The sequence below is a fragment of the Lutzomyia longipalpis genome, chromosome 2 (assembly GCF_024334085.1).
Source record: "Lutzomyia longipalpis isolate SR_M1_2022 chromosome 2, ASM2433408v1".
Taxonomy (NCBI): Eukaryota; Metazoa; Arthropoda; class Insecta; order Diptera; family Psychodidae; genus Lutzomyia; species Lutzomyia longipalpis.
The window spans coordinates 1985499-2003392 of record NC_074708.1 but is presented as its reverse complement, the minus strand read 5'-3'; the positions used below and the strand labels follow the sequence as shown (position 1 = coordinate 2003392).

Below are 17894 nucleotides of genomic sequence, written 5' to 3'. Positions count from 1 at the left end.
CAACTCAAACTCTTTGCAATTTCAAAAATTTACAGATATTGCAATCAATCAAAATAAAAATTAATATAAAAAGAAAACAAATTATTTAATAAATTCGTTCTTTATTTGATTTACTTCACAGAAAACATTTCTTCTTATTTCTTTTATTTTTTTTAGCTAAATAAAGTCATAGTTATTATTTACATTAATAAAGGGGGGAGGGAGCCCCCATCAAAGATAAATCCAAAAGTCCATAATAATTTCAAAAAGAAAGAAAAAATAACAAAAAATGTGGCAGTTTTATGATTATAAATTATATAAGTTTGTTGTTAATTCCTATCAAATTTCGAGGGATGAATGAACGTCTGAGTGGTGGAGTTGATGATGGGAAACACCGGCATTGGGCGATCGTTCTTCTTGCTGCCATTGAGGATCTTCCCAATGCCGTTGCAGTTGAAATTTCTCTGCGGGAGTGGCTCCGAGAAGGCAAACGTCACTTCCGGATCCCCACAGACGGAACTTTCGCGTGAATTATTCTGCGTTCCAATGGTGTCGTGCACGGAACTCGGTCTCGACTCAAATCCCGACGAAAGGGACGATGAGCGCGTTTCCATTTGCTCAAAGTCCTCAAGCGGGGCGGCGGCAGTATTGAGGAAATGACTCCGTATGAGGGGCTTTTTAACCGGTGATCCACTCCAGAAGCCACCAGCAACCCAGGAATTCTGTCCACCACTCTTTGGGGAAACCTTCGCATGGGCTAAGATGAAATTTGACACTCTCGGCTGAGGGCTTGTCCGTTGCCACAAATTCTCACTAGCATTGGGCATCATGACACCACTCCCACCAGCCGTGTCATCAATTCGCAACTTCCCAATGGCCGAATTAAATTCCTCCGTTGGCAGCGCACGTACCGTCCGGAAATCACAGAGAGTCGAATTCATCTCACTGAATTGACTTCTATTGTCAAAGCTGTAAAACGTATCATTGAGCACAGAGAGATTCCCCTGTGAATGCGCTGGCTTTAGCGTACAATCCCCAAATCTGTGGGGACTTCGCTGTGAATAAACACTATTCCTACTCATGCGTCCATCAATTTCCCCAAAATTCCGCCCAAAACTCCCATTAACCGTGTGATAAGAAGTCTCATTGAGACTCTCTGGGCTACGCTGTTGCTGCTGCTTTGGCGATACGGAAGCTGAATGATAATTAGCCATAAACTTCCGCAGGGGATACTTTATCCCATTCTCACGACTCATCACAGTACTCCTTTCCAATTCCTCTGAATCACCAGTTGTCTCATCTTCTTCCGAATCACTACAGTCCGCATATAAGCGATGAAAAGTCTTTCCCATGTCAACAATATTGCGCGAACTACCCGCGCTGTCGTTTAGATTGCAAAAAGATGCAATGAATGTTACCGCTGAAAGGAACAACTGCGCGTGGGAGGAAAGAAAAATTAACGTTTTAAGAGCAAATTTTAGGGGAAATTCTGAGCAGTTTTTTACTTAAGAAACCTCTACTAAACTTTCTAACTGAGGAGAGAATGATGCTTTGTCCTTCCGGAAATGGATCCCTTTTGTAATTTAAAAAAAATCTACCTGAGTCTGCATGATCCTTCCGAAAGGATAAAACACTCTTATCACATCAGAAATATATTTTAAAACTTGAATCCTAGTCCAGTAAACAAATTATTGGGCCAACAATGTTCATTCATGATCGAATCAATCATATTGATCAATAATTGATAAGTCAATTGAGTCAGTCAATTTTGTTTTATCAAAAATTGACCAATTATGCAAATCTACATTGACTGAATATTGAGTTCTATAATTGATCAATTACTGGCACAATTTGTTTTCTAGGTAATTTTTTTTTAAACAAAAATTTTGAAAATGTCATGATTTTCTTGAAAAAATGAAATATTAAAGATAGCATTAAGGACTTTTTTTTTAATCCTTTAAAGTTTGAAGCTGATTCAGTGGATTGGATTTAAGAAAAAAAAATTTTTGGTTACTTTTAATTCAAATTGAAATTTTTAGAGAAGAAATTAAGCTTTGGAAGATATTTTTTCTAAAGTTTTTTAGCTGTGATTCTTTCGAAGTTTTTTCTATTATTTTAACAGTCTCCGAATCCTTATAATTATTTTTTTTTTATAGACGTAAAATGTACAAGAAAAACCCAAAAGAATTTTTTCCAATTCAGATTAAATTAACCACGAAAATCAAGGAATTTTTAATTTAAAAAAAAATGTTCAAAAAAGAAAGGAAAATGCCTATTTGAAAGCTTAAAGGCGTTAAATGATTAACTAAAAATCAAAAAAAATATCAATCAATCCCCTTTGAACATTTCTAATACCTAAATTTTCCCTATTTTTTAACTTTGAATTAATTTTAATTTAATCACATTGTGTAAAAAAAAGATTCATATAAGTGTTTAGCTTAACCATCCATTTGGCAAAATTTCAAATAAAAAATTTCTTCTAAAATCAAATTAGCCTTGAATTTAGCCGAGAGGTTCTAATTGCCATGCATTCCCTTGAAAAAAAAATCTTCACACATCCGCAAGTATCGCGAGTTCAAATCCCACCGCAAACCACACGAAAAATCTTTTTTTTAACTAGAAAATTTAAAGAAAAAATAAAACTTACAAAGATCCCATCGATGAGGATGGATTTTTCCTCAATGAACGTATCACACATACTTGCACTCCATGCCAGGAACATCACAATAGCCTTATTTTGATTCCCCGAATCACTCTGCCAGAGAATCCAGAGGGAAATTGCGACCCCCATGAGGTGGAGAGTGGAGATGTCAGCAAAGAAATCTTCGAGAGCTGCATCAGCATCGGGAGTATTTGTTGGATTGAAGATTGCAAAGAGGGGCGTGAGGAGGTGCCCGGAGAGGCCCAAAGTGCTGATGAAGTACTTCCCAATGGCCGTGAAGATGCTGAGAACTGCGGCAAAGTGGAGGAAGAGGCTCTCGGTGTACTCAATTGCCAATGCTGGGAGATTCAGTGCAGGAAGAATTTCGCTGAATTTCACATTTTGACACACTCGGATGAAATTTAATCCTCCCAGTGCAACGGCAGTGTGGGTGGCAATGCTGTACAGCGGAGACGAATTTTTATCTCCCGTGCTGACGATGGGGGTTTTCGATGCGAGAATGAGGGCAGCTTTGGTCAATTTTAGTCCCAGAACCTTCCTCTTGACGCGATTTAGCTGCCTCCGGAGGACTCCTTCGCAATCCCTGCACAGAGCGTAGGCTTCATCGAGGTGCTTCCGGTACACCTCAACTTCCTCGTTGAATGTTCGTTCATTCTGGGGCACAAAGGAGGCCAATTGCTGCACTTTGAGGCATTGATTGCGATTGCAGATATCGCAGAGGCCATTAGATGGGGAGCTCTGAACGGATGAGAGGGCGGATGACTTCACGGAGCCCCCTCTGCGCCCCCTAATTGGGCTCCAATTCAACTTTGTGCAGTACTGCGCTGGAACATCCCGATTGTAGCCCCCATCCTGCAATGAAAACACTCAATTTCTGCCCAAAAAGGAACTCCCGGACAATCCTTACCGGACTGAAGCCATTGTATTGGTCACATTTCTCACAAGTCCACGAATTTCTCAGCAAATACGGTACACTGGTGTTTGTATTGCAAAACCAGCAATTCACTCTCGCTGGAAATTTCTTCCTGCATGACGGGGGAAAAGGGAGAAAATTAGCAATTTCCAAATTTTGCCGGCATTTTGCCTGTAGAATTTCACCTGAGTTTGTAGGTTAGAACCACGAAAACTATCCCAATCTCAAATATTACAAATAAATTCCATCCACTTATGGCACCACTAAACATTGCTAAATCAAACACTTTTCTCTTGCCCACAAATTTTCAAGGAAATTCCTGATTTTCACACTTTTTTCGGGAAACTTTTTGAGAGAATTTTATTTTCTCCACACATTTTTATGGCGGAGGCGCCTTCGGGTGTTTTTCGGTACCACTTCGGGTGTTCTTCGGTACATTTTCTTCTTCGTCTTCCTTTTGAAATCTCGGGCAGTTTGCGGTGCCCGCTGATCTAGTTGGCGAAACGCACAAAACGGCTTTTTTTTGTTTACGCCAACCGAAAAAATCCGCAAAAGGGTGAAAAATCTCCATTTTCAAGGGTTTTTCCGGCTTAAATTGAGGGATTGTTGCACGAGAAAAGGTAATGGACGCGAAATACAAAATACTAACAAGTGTGGATCCATCAAAAGTACCAGTAACCGTGGGAAAAAGTAAATTTGTTGACAAACTTTTGGGGAAGAGAAAATAATTTTTGTTAATTTTCTCACAGAATTCAGCAAATTGGCGCTCCGGAAACCTGTGGAAGCTGTTCAGGAGATTGTGATGGCCAATCCTGTGCAGAGAGTTCTGTTCCCAAGGGAGAATGAGGAGGGATCTGGAGGGAGTTTCTTAACGGATGACGAGAGTGACAAAGATGTGAGTAGAGATGATACCCATTGCAGTGATTTGGACACACAAATGTCCAAGCTGGGGATTGTGTCACCGCCCAAGAGAGATTCCCGGGAGAATGTGATGAAATCCGTGGAGAAGGTGAAGCAGGGAATGCGGGAACTTGGGATTCCAACGCAGGAAGTGATTAATGATGATCTCAGGACTCAGGATATGCCATCCTTCCATCTCGATTTGGCTGCCCAAGATGACCCGGAAAGTTCGCTCAGCTTATCCAGGGAGATGATGAAGCAAATGAACATCAAGGAAGACCAGGAAGATGCATCAAATCCCTCAATTGTTTGCATCAGCAGTGAAGACAATGAGGAGGACGAGGAAGATGAAGAATCAGATGAAGTAGTGGATGCTACTCCAGAGGTAATCGTCCTGGATTCCAGCAATGAGCTGCCGTTGAAAGACTCCATCCCTGTTATTAGCCAACTCACCACGGAGAAGGGAAGCATCACAAGCACGGCTGAGAATAGACTGAATGAATTCTTTGATAAAATCCCATCTCTCAATGCCACCCTCTCACCACACTACTCCACAAATAGACTCCTTGTTCCGGAAAGCAGTGAAATCCGGGAAAGCCTCCTGCGGGTTGAAGAAGATGCCGTTGAACTCCCGGAAACGGATGATGAAGCCCAAAATGATCTCAAGAGTGATTCAGGGATTGAGAAAGGAGAACCCTCAGTGCGTGAAGGGAAGTCCGATAAATCCCAAACTGTAAATATTTCCGCAAAGATTCGGATTAACATTCAAATTGAGGAGGAAGAGGTGACATCAAGTAGCGATGATGACGGAGGGGCTGAAGCTCCTGCAAAGGAGGCAGAAGCAAAAGAAAGCTCTGAAGAGAAAGATCAGGAGGAGGATGGAATTGAACTTGATCAACATATGGAGAGTATCCTCACTGAAGCTTATGGAGATTCGTGGAAAACTAAGGAAGTCTTGGATTCCATTAAGAAGAAGAAGAAGAAGCCAGTGGATGAGAAACGTGCCACCAACTACAACAAATTCTTTAGAAATCTCCCAACGGATTTGGAATCAACGAGATTCAATGTGGACGTAGAGAGAAAAGCACCTCCAGCGCCAATTGCTTCATCTTCAAAGTATCCTGAGAAGGCAGGGAAGCAGAAAACTCCTGCAAAGAAGGAACCATCGAAGAATGAACCAAAGTACAGGAAATTCCTTAAAATCTGTGATTCAGACACTGAATCTGAGGACAATGCTCCGTCGGAATCATCAGATAATTCCTGGAAGATGAGTAGTGAAGATGTAGAAAGCTCCTCCGCCACCTCATGTGACTCCTCCCCTGTGCAGAAGCCAACAAAGAAGAAGCCCGGGAAGAGGAGAAGGAATTTACGGAAACGCGATGACTTGGAATTCACACAAAATGCCTCAAGTGACAGTGAAAATACCTTCTTTGAGAATAAACCACCGAAGGAGCCACAAAATGAGGAGGTAAATCCCTGCACGCCAAAGGACAAGATCCTTGATGATGGCGCACGAGCACTGCCAACGACAAAGAGGAAGCTCTTCTCGCGGAAACTCTACAATCTCGAAGATGATTTCCCCGTGAATGATGATGAGGGTGAAAGGAAGGCGGCGCTAAAGGAGAAGAGTCTCAATGAAATGATTTCTCCTCTCCCTGCATGGGCAATGCCCACAAAGACACCCAAACCTGTCAATAAGAAGCTCGATTCGGTGAAGAAGGTAACCCCAAAGCCCCGGAAGAAGGATTTGGCCCCGGAGGTGGTGTCGCCGTTTTTTGTGCAGCAGAAAAATGAGAAAAAATGCTACGGATTCCTGTATTCACTCAATCCAACGACTCCACGGCAACTATCCCATCCGGAAGCGCTCAATTTCCGGGAGAACTATCGCTCCCTCAAAGGGGAACTCGCTCTTGAGCTATACAGGCGCTTCAATGGCGAAATCTTTGAGAATAAATTAAATGTTCCAATTAAATGGAATAAGAAGCTTCTCACAACAGCAGGACGATGCACAAACATGCAAAGGTACACAGTAAATCGTTTTTCCCGCAACTTGCTACGGAATTTGACTTAAGTTATGAGTAATGAATTTTCCGATATGCTAACTGAAAATTCAAACAGAAAATATTCAATTGTTTACAGGAAATACCGTAACAATTAATTTTTCTGTCTTTGAAACAGAATTCTCCGTAACAAAAAACTAATGAAATAACAGGAAATTTAGTAACTACTTAACAAGAAATTCCGCTAAAGTTACTGCAAAGTAAGACAAGTTTACAGAATTTTTAGTGAAATTAGCGACTCGCTATCCAGCGAATATTAACCTGCTCATAGAGTGAGTACCCTTAGATTGGCGGTAACTGTAACGGCTGCCCACTCCTTGGCGACGGTCTTCTGCTCCCAGGTTACAAACCCTCAAATAGGCGAGAGAGAATATGAGAATCCACAAGAGAATGTAGAGAGTGATGATGAGAGTAGATTTAATCGGAGCTCAGCCTTCTGCGGGGATGGCTATGAGTGTGAAGTGCTCTGTAGTTTAGAGTGAGAACGAGGGTTGAGGTTACTGGGGGAGTTGACCAGAACCCCCTTGTGGCGCCCCCCTATGCAGGGCGCAACAGAATACAATTTATATTAAATATTAATTAGAAATTTAATTATTTTCATATTTTGGGGCTCCTTCAGCAAAAATCCGTTCAACGGATGTTGTAACGAAATTTTACTGTAGAAAATTAAATAGAAAATTGCATAGTATTAGATTCAGATTAATAAAAAGAAAAATTCTGTAAAGGTAACAGAAATATGTGAACCAAGACTTTACGGAATTTCCTGTTTAACAAATGTTACGAAATTGTCGATTGAAATCCTTTTCCGTAACTTTTACAGGAAAATAGAATTACGTTGTAAAAGCATTCTTCTTTCCACAGAAGAATTTTTTTTTTGATAAAATAAATTTTTATTCCAGAAATGGCACAAAGCTCTCGGAGATTGAGCTGAGTGAGAAGGTTCTCACGAGTGCTGATCGCCTCCGGTGCACACTTGTCCACGAACTCTGTCACGCAGCTGCGTGGACGTTGGATGGGGAAAAGAAGGGGCATGCGGTGAATTGGAAAAAGTGGGCTATGCAGGCAAATAAGATCTTCCCGGAACTGCCGAAGATCACCGTGTCCCATGACTATGACATTGAGTACAAGTACACGTATGAATGCGTGGGGTGTGGGGCAAAGACCAAAATGCACTCAAAGACGAAGAAAGTGGAGAATATTCAGTGCAAATACTGCAAAGGTGCCATTCAGGTGTTCCTCAATAAGAAGACAAAAGACGGGCAGGTGATTCAAACGCCCGTGCGTGAGCCAAATGGCTTTGCAAAGTTCGTGAAGGAGAAGTACAAAATTTTCAAGACGCCTCAGACAACACATGCAGAAACAATGAAAATTCTGAGTCAGGAATTTACAAAGATTAATCTCAAAAATTAGAAGGAATTATTTTTCTTTTTCGAAAATATTAAAAAGACTTTTCACATAAAAAAAATTATTAATGTAAGATTTTGTAAAAAAAAAAGATATTCTTTAATTATTTTTTTATTAAAGAATATTTTGCAATAAAAAGAATGTTTTAATTCTCGAAAGAATATTTTGTGTATCAAATGAGTATTAAAGATCTTTTTTATAAGAACATTAAAAAAGTTTTTTTTTCTTTATTCTCATCGAATTAATTTCGAATATTTTTTGAAGAAGGGTTACTCCCAAAATTCTCAGAAAAGTCTTAAAGGAAGTCTCTGCTCTCTTTAAAAAAATTTCCTTAAAAAACTCATTGTTAGATATTAGATAAAATGGTTATCTTTGATGATCGATTAAAAAATTAATAGAAAGGGGTTCGTTCTGGAAATTCCTGTAATTAATTAAAATTTCTACAATGACTGCAATTAGTTTTAATTGTGTCTTAATAAATAAAGGAAATTGAGGCTCTTAATTAAACTCCAGATTTTTCTTTTAGGAAAGTTGATTTAAAGCGATTCAAATTAAAATCTAAATTAAATATTTCGATTTTATTTCCATCCTCCAGTTCTACAGTTCCAAGATCAAGAAATTTTCTTCTTTTATTTTTTTGTGATTAAAAGAATTTATTAAGAGTGCAACAAGTATTAATTTATAGGTAAATTATCTTCATTTTTAGGTGGTTAGGCTGTAGAGAATGACACAGTAAGATGCAGATCCTTTCAAAACCTGCAAAAAATATCCTTTTTCATTCTTTTATAAATAAATTGTATAGAAAATATTTTCTTTACAAATAATTCTTACCTCAACAAAGGTTGAGAAATTAATGTCAACGAGTCCTGCAGCCTTAATCCCTCGTGGCTTCTGGGCAATTCGCATTATAAAGAGGAGATTTTGTTGCTCCTCAACGGACATTTCGTACCATTTTGTGAGATAAATCGACGTTCCGATTTGTTCTGTATTTGCCACAAGAGTTTCCCCAAAGAGGCAATAAACGAAAAGCTCTCCTACCGTGAGAACGATGAAGAAATAAAATGTCCCTTCGAAGTGATCCTGAACAAGAGTTCCGTAGAAGAGGAAACAGCAGCAAATGAAACTTGAAAGGATTTGATTGAATGAGAAAATCCGATAAATATCATCCAAAGTTTCGAGCATTTTGAGGACTTTAAGATGCTTTTTGTAAATCTCTCTTAGCAAATATTTCTCATTTGCCACAACAAGACTATTATCCAAATAAATCTGTGTTAATTCTGAGATCGTTCTGAGTTCACAACGAAAGTGGAGGCCGAAGAAAATCACAAAATTATCGCCAAATGTTAAAATGGAGATCACGAGAAAATAAATAATGAACTGAATGATCATGTTGAGGGTGTAGTGTACAAGAGGACGATCTGGGTACAAAGGTAAGTGGTAGAGTGCAGGAAAGTATACTCCTGGCAAGTTTATGTAGTAAGATAAAGCTACAAATTCTCCCCCAAATAATGAAGTAGCGTAAGCTCTGAAAGGGAAATAAAATTATAATTAATAAAAATTAAAATATTAATATTCGCAAATACTTTGATCATTTTAGTCGTTTTTGTGCAGAATAATCTTTTCAATCCTTTCTAATTCTTTCTAATATTCTGATGATTAATTTCATTGCTAATTTGGAAACTTTTTTTGGAAAAAATTCACAGAAAGTTATATTGCTTTTTACTCACACGAGACCAGCAATTGTAAGACGATAGGTTTTCTTTAAATTCTTCTGTTGAATCATCAATACAAGATTGCTGTACTTTGTCGCATAAAGCTCCCCAATTTCCTCAAGAAGCGCCAAATATTGCCTTTTATTGAAGACGAATGTATAAGTTTTCGCGAGTACCATGAAATGCACGATGAACCAACATAAATTGTACGTCCAAACCATTTTTATGGTGGCATTGTAGGTCTTCATAACGTTATCTATGTTGAAATAATAACTAATCACCATGACAATGATAAAGAATAAATTTCTTGGGCGAAATCTCTTGGAAACATTAAAATAATCCAAATTAAAAAATTTGAGACTATCCACAAAATAAATTTGGAGCTTTCGATACTTCTCAACAGCTTGAGCTTGATCCATCTTTGATAAGAGAAATTCTAAACTCACATCCTCGCTTGAGGCTTTACTTTCTTTTATATCATTCTTAAATGGAACGAGTTAAATGGGTTAATTAGGATCCAATTAATATTTAATTGGATTAAGTGGATAGGATTTAATTGGATTTAATTAGGCCCTTCTTAATGTTAAAAATTTATTTCTTGACAATTTAAATGGATTTAATTCTTAAAATAACGCTGTCTTTTTAAATAATTCTTTTCTTATTGATTCCTCAATTTATGCAATGATTCTTTAATATTTCTCAAAAAAATTCCAATAGAGCCTTTAATTGCAAAACAATAAAAGGTCAGAGGGTACAGAAAATAGGACAGAATGAATGGAATTATGAAATCACATTAAATAGGGTAGATTGGGGTGATTTGTTATATTTTTGGGAACATTAATTAAAACAATTAAAAGAAGAAATAAAAATCATTTTCATGTCTATTGGAAGAGAAGTTTTGTACTCTAGCTAGAGCTTTGTTTTAAATTAAGTAATTATCTCAACGGAAAAGAGATTTTTTATTTTATTTTTTAAACTCTTGCAATTGAATTATTTAGCCCCTTAACGAGGTAAAAAACTACTCCTCAAGATAAAGAAGTTTCACGTATTTTTTAACCAAAAAATATATTACTCAACGATCTATAAAAATCCTAATTTTTTCATAAAATAGATATCGGATATTTGAGCGAGACATTCGGGTATCCGTCCAACCATAGATTCGTTTGTTTGTTTGTTCGATCAAAAGGTCCGAGCTCTATAAAATATTTTTTTTATTTTAAAGGATTCTTTTCAACTCGGGAAGTCGATGTGACCCCAGATTCCCCTATCTAATTTTACTAAAATAGCTATATAAACTGAGAATTGAGAAGGGTTATCTTACATAGGAATATTAATAAATAATTGCTTAAATAATTGTAAAATCAATACAATCAAGATGGGAATTTAAAAGGTTTCCGTTCATTAAGCAATTTAATGTTTTAATATTTTAAATTCCCCTTTAATTGAATTCCTTTTTGGCTCTATTAAAAATTATAAAAGAAATTGAAACCCTAAATGAGGGAGCGAGTTTAAATTCTTCCTTCCGTGCGATGGATCAAAGACGAGCCGTGGAAAATTATCAGAAGCTTCACAATTTCTTCGTGAAAAGCCTAAAATTTTTCAATTTGGATTATTTCAACCAATCCAATGGATTTCGCATGAGGAATTTATTATTCATTACAATTATGATCATCAGTTATTATTTCAATGTAAAGAATGTAATTAAAACGTATGATGCAGTCATAAAAATTGTGTGGACGTACAATTTATGCTGGTTTATCATCCATTTCATGGTAATTGCCAAGACTTTTACATTCATTTACAACAAGAAGCAATATTTGGCACTTCTTGAGGAAATTGGGGAGCTCTATTCTAAGGACTACAGCGAATTAATCCTTCTGATTCATCACAAGAATTTAAGGGAGAATTTTAAATTAACAATAATTATTCTTGTGTGAGTATTTAATTATTATTTTATTGCAGGAGAAAGAATTTCTTTTTATCAAATTAATTTTCTTTTCAGATCTTATACTTCTGTATTTTTTCTCTTTGAATCCATAGCTCTGGCTTATTTGTTAAATATACCTGGAGTACAGTATCCTGTCATGTACGACTTGCCAATATTTTCTAATGCACCTGTCCTTCATTACTCCCTCAATATGATCATTCAATTTTTTATTTTTCTACTATTCTTGCTTGTTCTATGTTTTGGTGATCATTTTGTGATTTTATTCGGCCTCCATTTCCGTTGTGAATTGAAGACAATCTCAGAAATTTCCGAGATTTATCTGAATGATAGCAATACTATAAAGAATGAGAAAACAGTGCTAAGAGAGATTTACAAGAAGCATCTTAAAGTCCTCAAAATGCTCGAAACTTTGGATGATATTTATCGAATTTTCTCCTTCAATCAAATCCTTTCAAGTTTTATCTGTTGCTGCTTCCTCTTCTACGGAACTCTTGTTCAGGAAGAATTTGAAGGGACCTTCTATATGCTTATTGTACTGACTGTTGGGGAATTATTTATTTATTGCCTCTTCGGACAGACTCTCGTTGCGAATACAGAACAAATCGGAACGTCGATTTATCTTACAAAATGGTACGAAATGTCCGTTGATGAGCAACAGAATCTTCTCTTTATAATGCGAATAGCTCAGAAACCACGAGGAATTAAGGCTGCAGGACTCATTCATGTAAACTTCTCTACTTTTCTTGAGGTAAAAATTGAGAATTTTTTTTAAAAATGTTTGAAAGGATTTAATTGAAATAAATTATAATTTTCTTGCAGATTTTAAAAGGAGCTGCATCGTACTGTCTTATTCTTTATTCATTGACTACCTAATCCTAATCGAAAACAGATTAATATCCTTAATTAAATGCAAACGATGCAAAAGAAAATTATCTATATAATACAGAAAGATCTCTCTAAAATATCGTGTTTGTACAGCTATGCATTTCTACACCGTTGGTCCGATCGCGATGAAATTTGGTAAAGAGACTCCTGATATCAGGCGGTTTTCACCAACTACATTCATTTTCCCCCCAGAGCCCCCCTTCATAGCGCCCCCATATAAAATTCATGCTTTTTTGACTACTTTTTGAATTTGGCGCCCTTTTTGATACTATTTGCTCAAGAGAAAATGAGATGGATGCATTTTCCTGCTGTCCGTCTCCCTCACTTTTTCAGTTTTTCGCAATTTTCTCGCGTTTTCCGGCCGGAAGTAAGTTTTTGCAATCAGGAAGCGACGTCGCATCGAATGGCATCATTGGTTTGAAAAGTTCGCGAAAATGCATTTCCGGGAAAAAAAAGTGCGTGTAAAATCCCCAACCGTCAAAATTTTCAAATTTGTAACCTAACCGTCAAAATTTCCGCGGGCCCAAATTCCGCACGGAGGAGCTCCCCGGGGGTCCTGGAGCACCCGTAAGTATCACAGAAGCGCCAAAAACGTGTTTTGTGAGAAAAAATTGGCGGAAAAACAAGGAAATCACGAATTTTGTCGAAATGCAAAAAAAAAGTTCGTTTAGTTCAAATTTTATTATTAAAGTTTTGAATCGTCGACTAAATAATGAGCCACGATGTCGCATTTGTCAAAAAAATTTTGGAATAACTTCAGCGTGGTGCAAAATTGAGGTTAGAGAAAAAGTGGAAGTGTTTTGGAAGATTTGGAAGAGAAGGAATCCCGGAAATGATGAAGAATATCGCTTTTATTGTAATGTCCCATTCAATAATTACATTCAATTTGATTCTAACAATATTCTCTACTTGTAGAATACGCAAAAGAAGCCACTTGAGGAGCTGAAACTTACTTGGGATGGTTGCCAAATTCCTGCCATGGTGAGGATTTTCTTTTTCACACTGGAAGTTCAGCAGGATGACTTGCAATTGCATCAGGAAGTTTCTAAGGGATCTTATGAACTTCCTTTTCATCACCCGGCTGATCCTTAATATCATCTTTGGGCCAAAATCCTGATACAATTGGAAGTCATCCTGCTGAACTTCCAGGCACTTATGGTACTTTCCGGGAACACATCAAACCGTTCCGGGAAGGAAAAGTGTATTCAAAAAGTTTACAAACTTCAAGTTGCTAATAAGAATTTATTTTTAATGGGATTCTCTCAATTTATCTCACAGAGTGAACAATTTGCCGTAAAACGTCTTCGTGCAAAGTACACAGCCCTACCCATGGATGGGTTGGAAGTAACCCGAGATACTGATGTGCTGGAAGAGTGGCTACGGAATGCTCAACTGTTTGAGAGTGAGATTGAGAGTTTGCTGAAGCTGGATTTTCACAGGCAAGTGCTCTTCTATATTTTTGCTTTAAATCCTTTCAAAGAGGGTTAGTCATTCTAGTATGAATCAGTCCCCAAAGAGGTAACCAAATTTTGTTTTTAAATTATCGTAGGGCATTACTAAAGACTCAAGAAAATCGTGGCAATTTCCCGGAAAAGCGCTGGGAAATATACGAATTTTCACATTTTATGTCAAATCGGGTGCAAACTTCTTTGATTTTTTTTTCTTAATTTCTAGTTATTCTAGAAAATTCTTTTCTGTGCCATATGAAAGCTATTTAAAGGCCTAACAATATATATTTAAACCATTTTCCTACGGTGGAAAACTCGCGAGATTTTGCGGCATTGAACTTTTCTTTCGCTTCCCATTTCTCCAATATTGAACGTGACCAATTTTAAAATATCTCATTTTGTAGCATTTTTAATTATCTTTCATTTGGTATAGCACTTGCAGGGAAAATCCGCTGGGAAAACTCGCTACAGAATGATTTTCCAAAGTTAAGCACGTTTTCGCGTTGGAGAAAAAGAGATGGACAATTTTTTTCTAGGGGGATTCTTAGAACATTCTGGAAACATCAAAGAGAAAAAAATTGCCTATCTCTTTTTCTCCAACGCGAAAACGTGCTTAACTTTGGAAAATCATTCTGTAGTGAGTTTTCCCAGCGGATTTTCCCTGCAAGTGCTATACCAAATGAAAGATAATTAAAAATGCTACAAAATGAGATATTTTAAAATTGGTCACGTTCAATATTGGAGAAATGGGAAGCGAAAGAAAAGTTCAATGCCGGAAAATCTCGCGAGTTTTCCACCGTAGGAAAATGGTTTAAATATATATTGTTAGGCCTTTAAATAGCTTTCATATGACACAGAAAAGAATTTTCTAGAATAACTAGAAATTAAGAAAAAAATCAAAGAAGTTTGTACCCGATTTGACATAAAATGTGAAAATTCGTATATTTCCCAGCGCTTTTCCGGGAAATGACCACGCTTTTCTTGAGTCTTTGACAATGCCCTATGATAATTAAAAAATTAAATTTGGTTACCTCTTTGGGGACTGATTCATAGTTGAATGACTAACCCTCTTTGCTCCCGTGGGATGAAACGCAGCTTAATACCATCAACTGGCTGCAGAAGCACCTGATTAGCTTCCATTTTGAGTGTTTGTCCCATTGTGGGGCCCAATTCAAAGCGGAATGTCTGCAGGAGTACAGCTAGGCCAACTTTGGCATTGAGGCGCCCCATACGGGCTCCAATACAACTCCGGGGACCTTCCCCGAATGGGAGATAGGTGAATGGGACTCTCTTGTCGGAATTCACGGGGAGGAAGCGTTCAGGGTTGTATTTCTCGGGATTCTCAAAGTATTTTGGATCCTTTTGGAGACCCCAGATGGGGATGAAGATATTTGTTCCCTTTTCAATTGTTACATTCGTCTCGGGGATTTTGTAGTCCTTCGTACAGATTCGGATGATTGATGGGGCAGGTGGATAGATTCGCAGGATTTCTAGGATAATCAGAAAAATGGTTATTCAAAAATCAAAAATTCACTGCCTTAATATTGTGTGTGAGCTTACCATCCATACAGCATTCGAGATATTTCATCTGCTTCAATCCTTCGTAGGAATAATCCCAATTATTGTCTGCCAGGACTTGCTTTATCTCCCTGTAGGCACGTTCTTGCATTTCGGGATTCTTTGCAAGTTCATACAGGCAGAAGGAGATGACTGAGGATGAGGTTTCAAAGCCCGCAAGGAAGAAAACAGCTGCCTGGGCTGCAATCTCATTGAAGGTCATCGTTTGTTTTTGCTCTGATGAAAAAATAAATCGTGGAATTATTCCAGAATTTCTTATCGAAAAAAATTATGTAACGTACTATCAACAGTCTCTGCACTCCAATCACCATCATCCTTCACAGTTCCACTATTCCTCAGCTGAATGAGGAGCTGCATAAAGTCCTCCCGGACAACGTTGTTCTTCTCCCGGTGCTTAACAGTTTGTTCCACAATGGAAACCATAAACTTCTCCACATCATCATCAAATTGCTTAAGTTTAAGATAATCAAGAACTTTTGGGGCCATAAAAGACAGGAATACCACAATGCCATTCCTGAAGGTTGGCGCAAGGGCTTTTTGACCCATTTTCCGGAAATGCGCATTGGGATCCGCAATACTATTCACATTTATTCCAAATGCCACGGAAGCAATTAAATCCGTAAGGAATCTCGCCGTTAAATCCCTCACTTCATGTACATTGCCCTCACTGTGATTATTAAGATTCTTCAGCAGATGCTTCTGCATATTTTCCGCTGATGACATCACAGATGGGAACATTGCACGCAATTTTCCCGACGTGAAAGTCGGTGTGAGTTTAATGCGAAGTTTGTGCCACTTTTGCCCGGTGAGAGAGAATAAATTTCCCGAAATGGGATCCATTTCTTCATCAACGAAAATTCCACGATCAACAAAATGATCAAAATCCTTAATCATGATCGCCTTGATGAGTTCGGGATCACGAATGATTAAAGCTGGGCGATTTATCATGTAGATCCCAAAGAATTTCTCCCGGGATTGATTGTAGAGATCACGAATTATGCTACCGAGATCAGTTCTTCCCAGTAAAACATCCTTCATGTTCCCAAAAGGAACTGTGGGCTTAATGTACGTTACATTGCGCTTCTCCCAGTACCTGTAGGATCGCTTGAGGTACAGGTAAATCACTCCAATTGTGGCACACACAAAACTCACGAAAAATACTCCAAAAACCATTTTTTATTCACTCAAAATTATTTTCTGATTTATAATTCTTTTTTTTCTGTAACGAACTTCCGTTTTCCTTGAACTTTTGTGAACAAATGTAAAATTTACAGCAAGCACGCATCTATTTAAATCACCCGCCGTGATTAGATAAGTATAGGCGCTATGTTATCGGGCGAGAGGTGAAATGAGAAATACGCTGAATGTAATCAACTGATATGATGGGTATTTACGAACATTGTCTGCAAAATACTCAATGAGGTAGCTAAAATTTTTATAATATTATCAAAATAACTCGCGGCTCCGAAATGACAAGCAGATCTCACGGAATTTCGCAAAATGATCGTTTCTTCAAATTTTTATTTGGATCTTTTAGCTGTGTTTCTTTCAGACACAGCTTTTGTGTACCGAGCAAAATCGAAAGTCGTCAGATCGGGCTCAAACTTGGGATGAGCACGAATTAGGGTCCCCACATTCCAAAAAAAGTATGCGCCAAAAAAAAATTTTTCCGGCCGGCCGGCCGGCCGTCCTTCCGTAGTTCAACCATAAATTGCAAGAGAACGGTAATAGATAGAGACTTGCGGTAAACGGCAAAGTTTAAAAGTCGACTGGAAGACGTCCGATTATGACGTCAAATTTTACCCCCCACCGTCCGCCATTTTGAATAACCTCAAAATTTTGTTTTGCCAATATCTCAGTCCCTGTAATAGCTAAAAATCTGAAATTTTAGTATGTTGTAGGGGCCATCAAGACCTTTCCAACGATACCTCATTTTCGAAAATCGGTCAAGCCGTTTAGTCAATATGGCCGCCACAATTTTTCATCGAAAATCGACCATAACTCGAAAACGGCTTGACCGATTTTGATCAACCCGGGGTCAAATGAAAGATCTCAACAAACCCTACAACTCTCTAGAACATCCGAAGTTTCAAAAGTGACCGCTAGGGGGCCAAAAATCAAAAACAAAATTTTCGATTAGTTTTCGATGAATATCTCGAAAACGACGACATAAATTTTTTTCATTTTTTCATATGTTGTAGCTGACCATATTATCTAGCTTCATGCCAAAAATGAAGAAAATCTATGCATCCGTTCTCGAGATATAGCCTTCCAAAGTTGGCATGTCATATCTCGGGTTCTACAAGTCCGATCTGGATCAACTCAAGCGCAAATGAAAGGTTTCGAGAAACCCTACAAATGTCTAGAACATTGCAACTTCGAGAAATGACCGCAAGAGGCGCTAA

The 17894-nt window shown here is 37.9% G+C and overlaps 4 protein-coding genes across 5 annotated transcripts in view; 2 read left to right on the top strand and 2 right to left on the bottom strand.

Annotated features, from left to right (window-relative positions):
• Positions 1–84: 84 nt before the first annotated feature.
• Positions 85–4045, bottom strand: LOC129788559 (transmembrane protein 201 homolog). The gene is made up of 4 exons (XM_055824742.1): positions 3740–4045; positions 3549–3666; positions 2627–3493; positions 85–1412 (listed from the first exon to the last, which is right to left on the bottom strand). The coding sequence occupies exons 1-4, from the start codon at positions 3823–3825 to the stop codon at positions 309–311; spliced, it is 2175 nt and encodes a 724-aa protein (XP_055680717.1). The 5' UTR covers positions 3826–4045; the 3' UTR covers positions 85–308.
• On the top strand, positions 4043–8056 carry LOC129788556 (germ cell nuclear acidic protein-like). 2 transcript variants are annotated; one of them, XM_055824737.1, is made up of 3 exons: positions 4043–4244; positions 4304–6476; positions 7414–8056. In XM_055824737.1, exons 1-3 carry the CDS (start codon positions 4178–4180, stop codon positions 7922–7924), a joined length of 2751 nt encoding a protein of 916 aa, XP_055680712.1. In that variant the 5' UTR covers positions 4043–4177; the 3' UTR covers positions 7925–8056. The 2 variants fall into 2 exon arrangements, with proteins under 2 accessions (XP_055680712.1, XP_055680713.1); XM_055824738.1 differs by having other exon boundaries at positions 4045–4174.
• Positions 8057–13235: 5179 nt separating this feature from the next.
• LOC129788554 (uncharacterized) overlaps positions 13236–17894 on the top strand; it is a 44534-nt gene continuing 39875 nt past the window's right edge. The window contains exons 1-3 of the mRNA XM_055824734.1: positions 13236–13319; positions 13379–13444; positions 13742–13902. Of these exons, the coding sequence (XP_055680709.1) occupies positions 13296–13319; positions 13379–13444; positions 13742–13902 (251 nt within the window). The 5' untranslated portion in view covers positions 13236–13295. The remainder of the gene's footprint in view (positions 13320–13378; positions 13445–13741; positions 13903–17894) is intronic.
• LOC129788562 (probable cytochrome P450 6d5) lies at positions 13692–16761 on the bottom strand. The gene is made up of 4 exons (XM_055824745.1): positions 15771–16761; positions 15472–15705; positions 14943–15401; positions 13692–13934 (listed from the first exon to the last, which is right to left on the bottom strand). The coding sequence occupies exons 1-3, from the start codon at positions 16660–16662 to the stop codon at positions 14959–14961; spliced, it is 1569 nt and encodes a 522-aa protein (XP_055680720.1). The 5' UTR covers positions 16663–16761; the 3' UTR covers positions 13692–13934; positions 14943–14958.

What these genes read in the sequence shown, in the direction of transcription:
- LOC129788559 (XM_055824742.1), bottom strand. Translation starts at nt 3,825, where the DNA reads ATGTTTAGTGGTGCCATAAGTGGATGGAATTTATTTGTAATATTTGAG. An exon ending in GTTCTAACCTACAAACTCAG is followed by an intron (nt 3,667 to 3,739) that starts GTGAAATTCTAC and finishes CCCGTCATGCAG; the next exon opens with GAAGAAATTTCCAGCGAGAG. An exon ending in AATACAATGGCTTCAGTCCG is followed by an intron (nt 3,494 to 3,548) that starts GTAAGGATTGTC and finishes TTTTCATTGCAG; the next exon opens with GATGGGGGCTACAATCGGGA.
- LOC129788556 (XM_055824737.1), top strand. Translation starts at nt 4,178, where the DNA reads ATGGACGCGAAATACAAAATACTAACAAGTGTGGATCCATCAAAAGTA. An exon ending in ACCAGTAACCGTGGGAAAAA is followed by an intron (nt 4,245 to 4,303) that starts GTAAATTTGTTG and finishes ATTTTCTCACAG; the next exon opens with AATTCAGCAAATTGGCGCTC. An exon ending in CGATGCACAAACATGCAAAG is followed by an intron (nt 6,477 to 7,413) that starts GTACACAGTAAA and finishes TTTTTATTCCAG; the next exon opens with AAATGGCACAAAGCTCTCGG.
- LOC129788562 (XM_055824745.1), bottom strand. Translation starts at nt 16,662, where the DNA reads ATGGTTTTTGGAGTATTTTTCGTGAGTTTTGTGTGTGCCACAATTGGA. An exon ending in GAGTGCAGAGACTGTTGATA is followed by an intron (nt 15,706 to 15,770) that starts GTACGTTACATA and finishes TTTTTTCATCAG; the next exon opens with AGCAAAAACAAACGATGACC. An exon ending in TCTCGAATGCTGTATGGATG is followed by an intron (nt 15,402 to 15,471) that starts GTAAGCTCACAC and finishes TGATTATCCTAG; the next exon opens with AAATCCTGCGAATCTATCCA.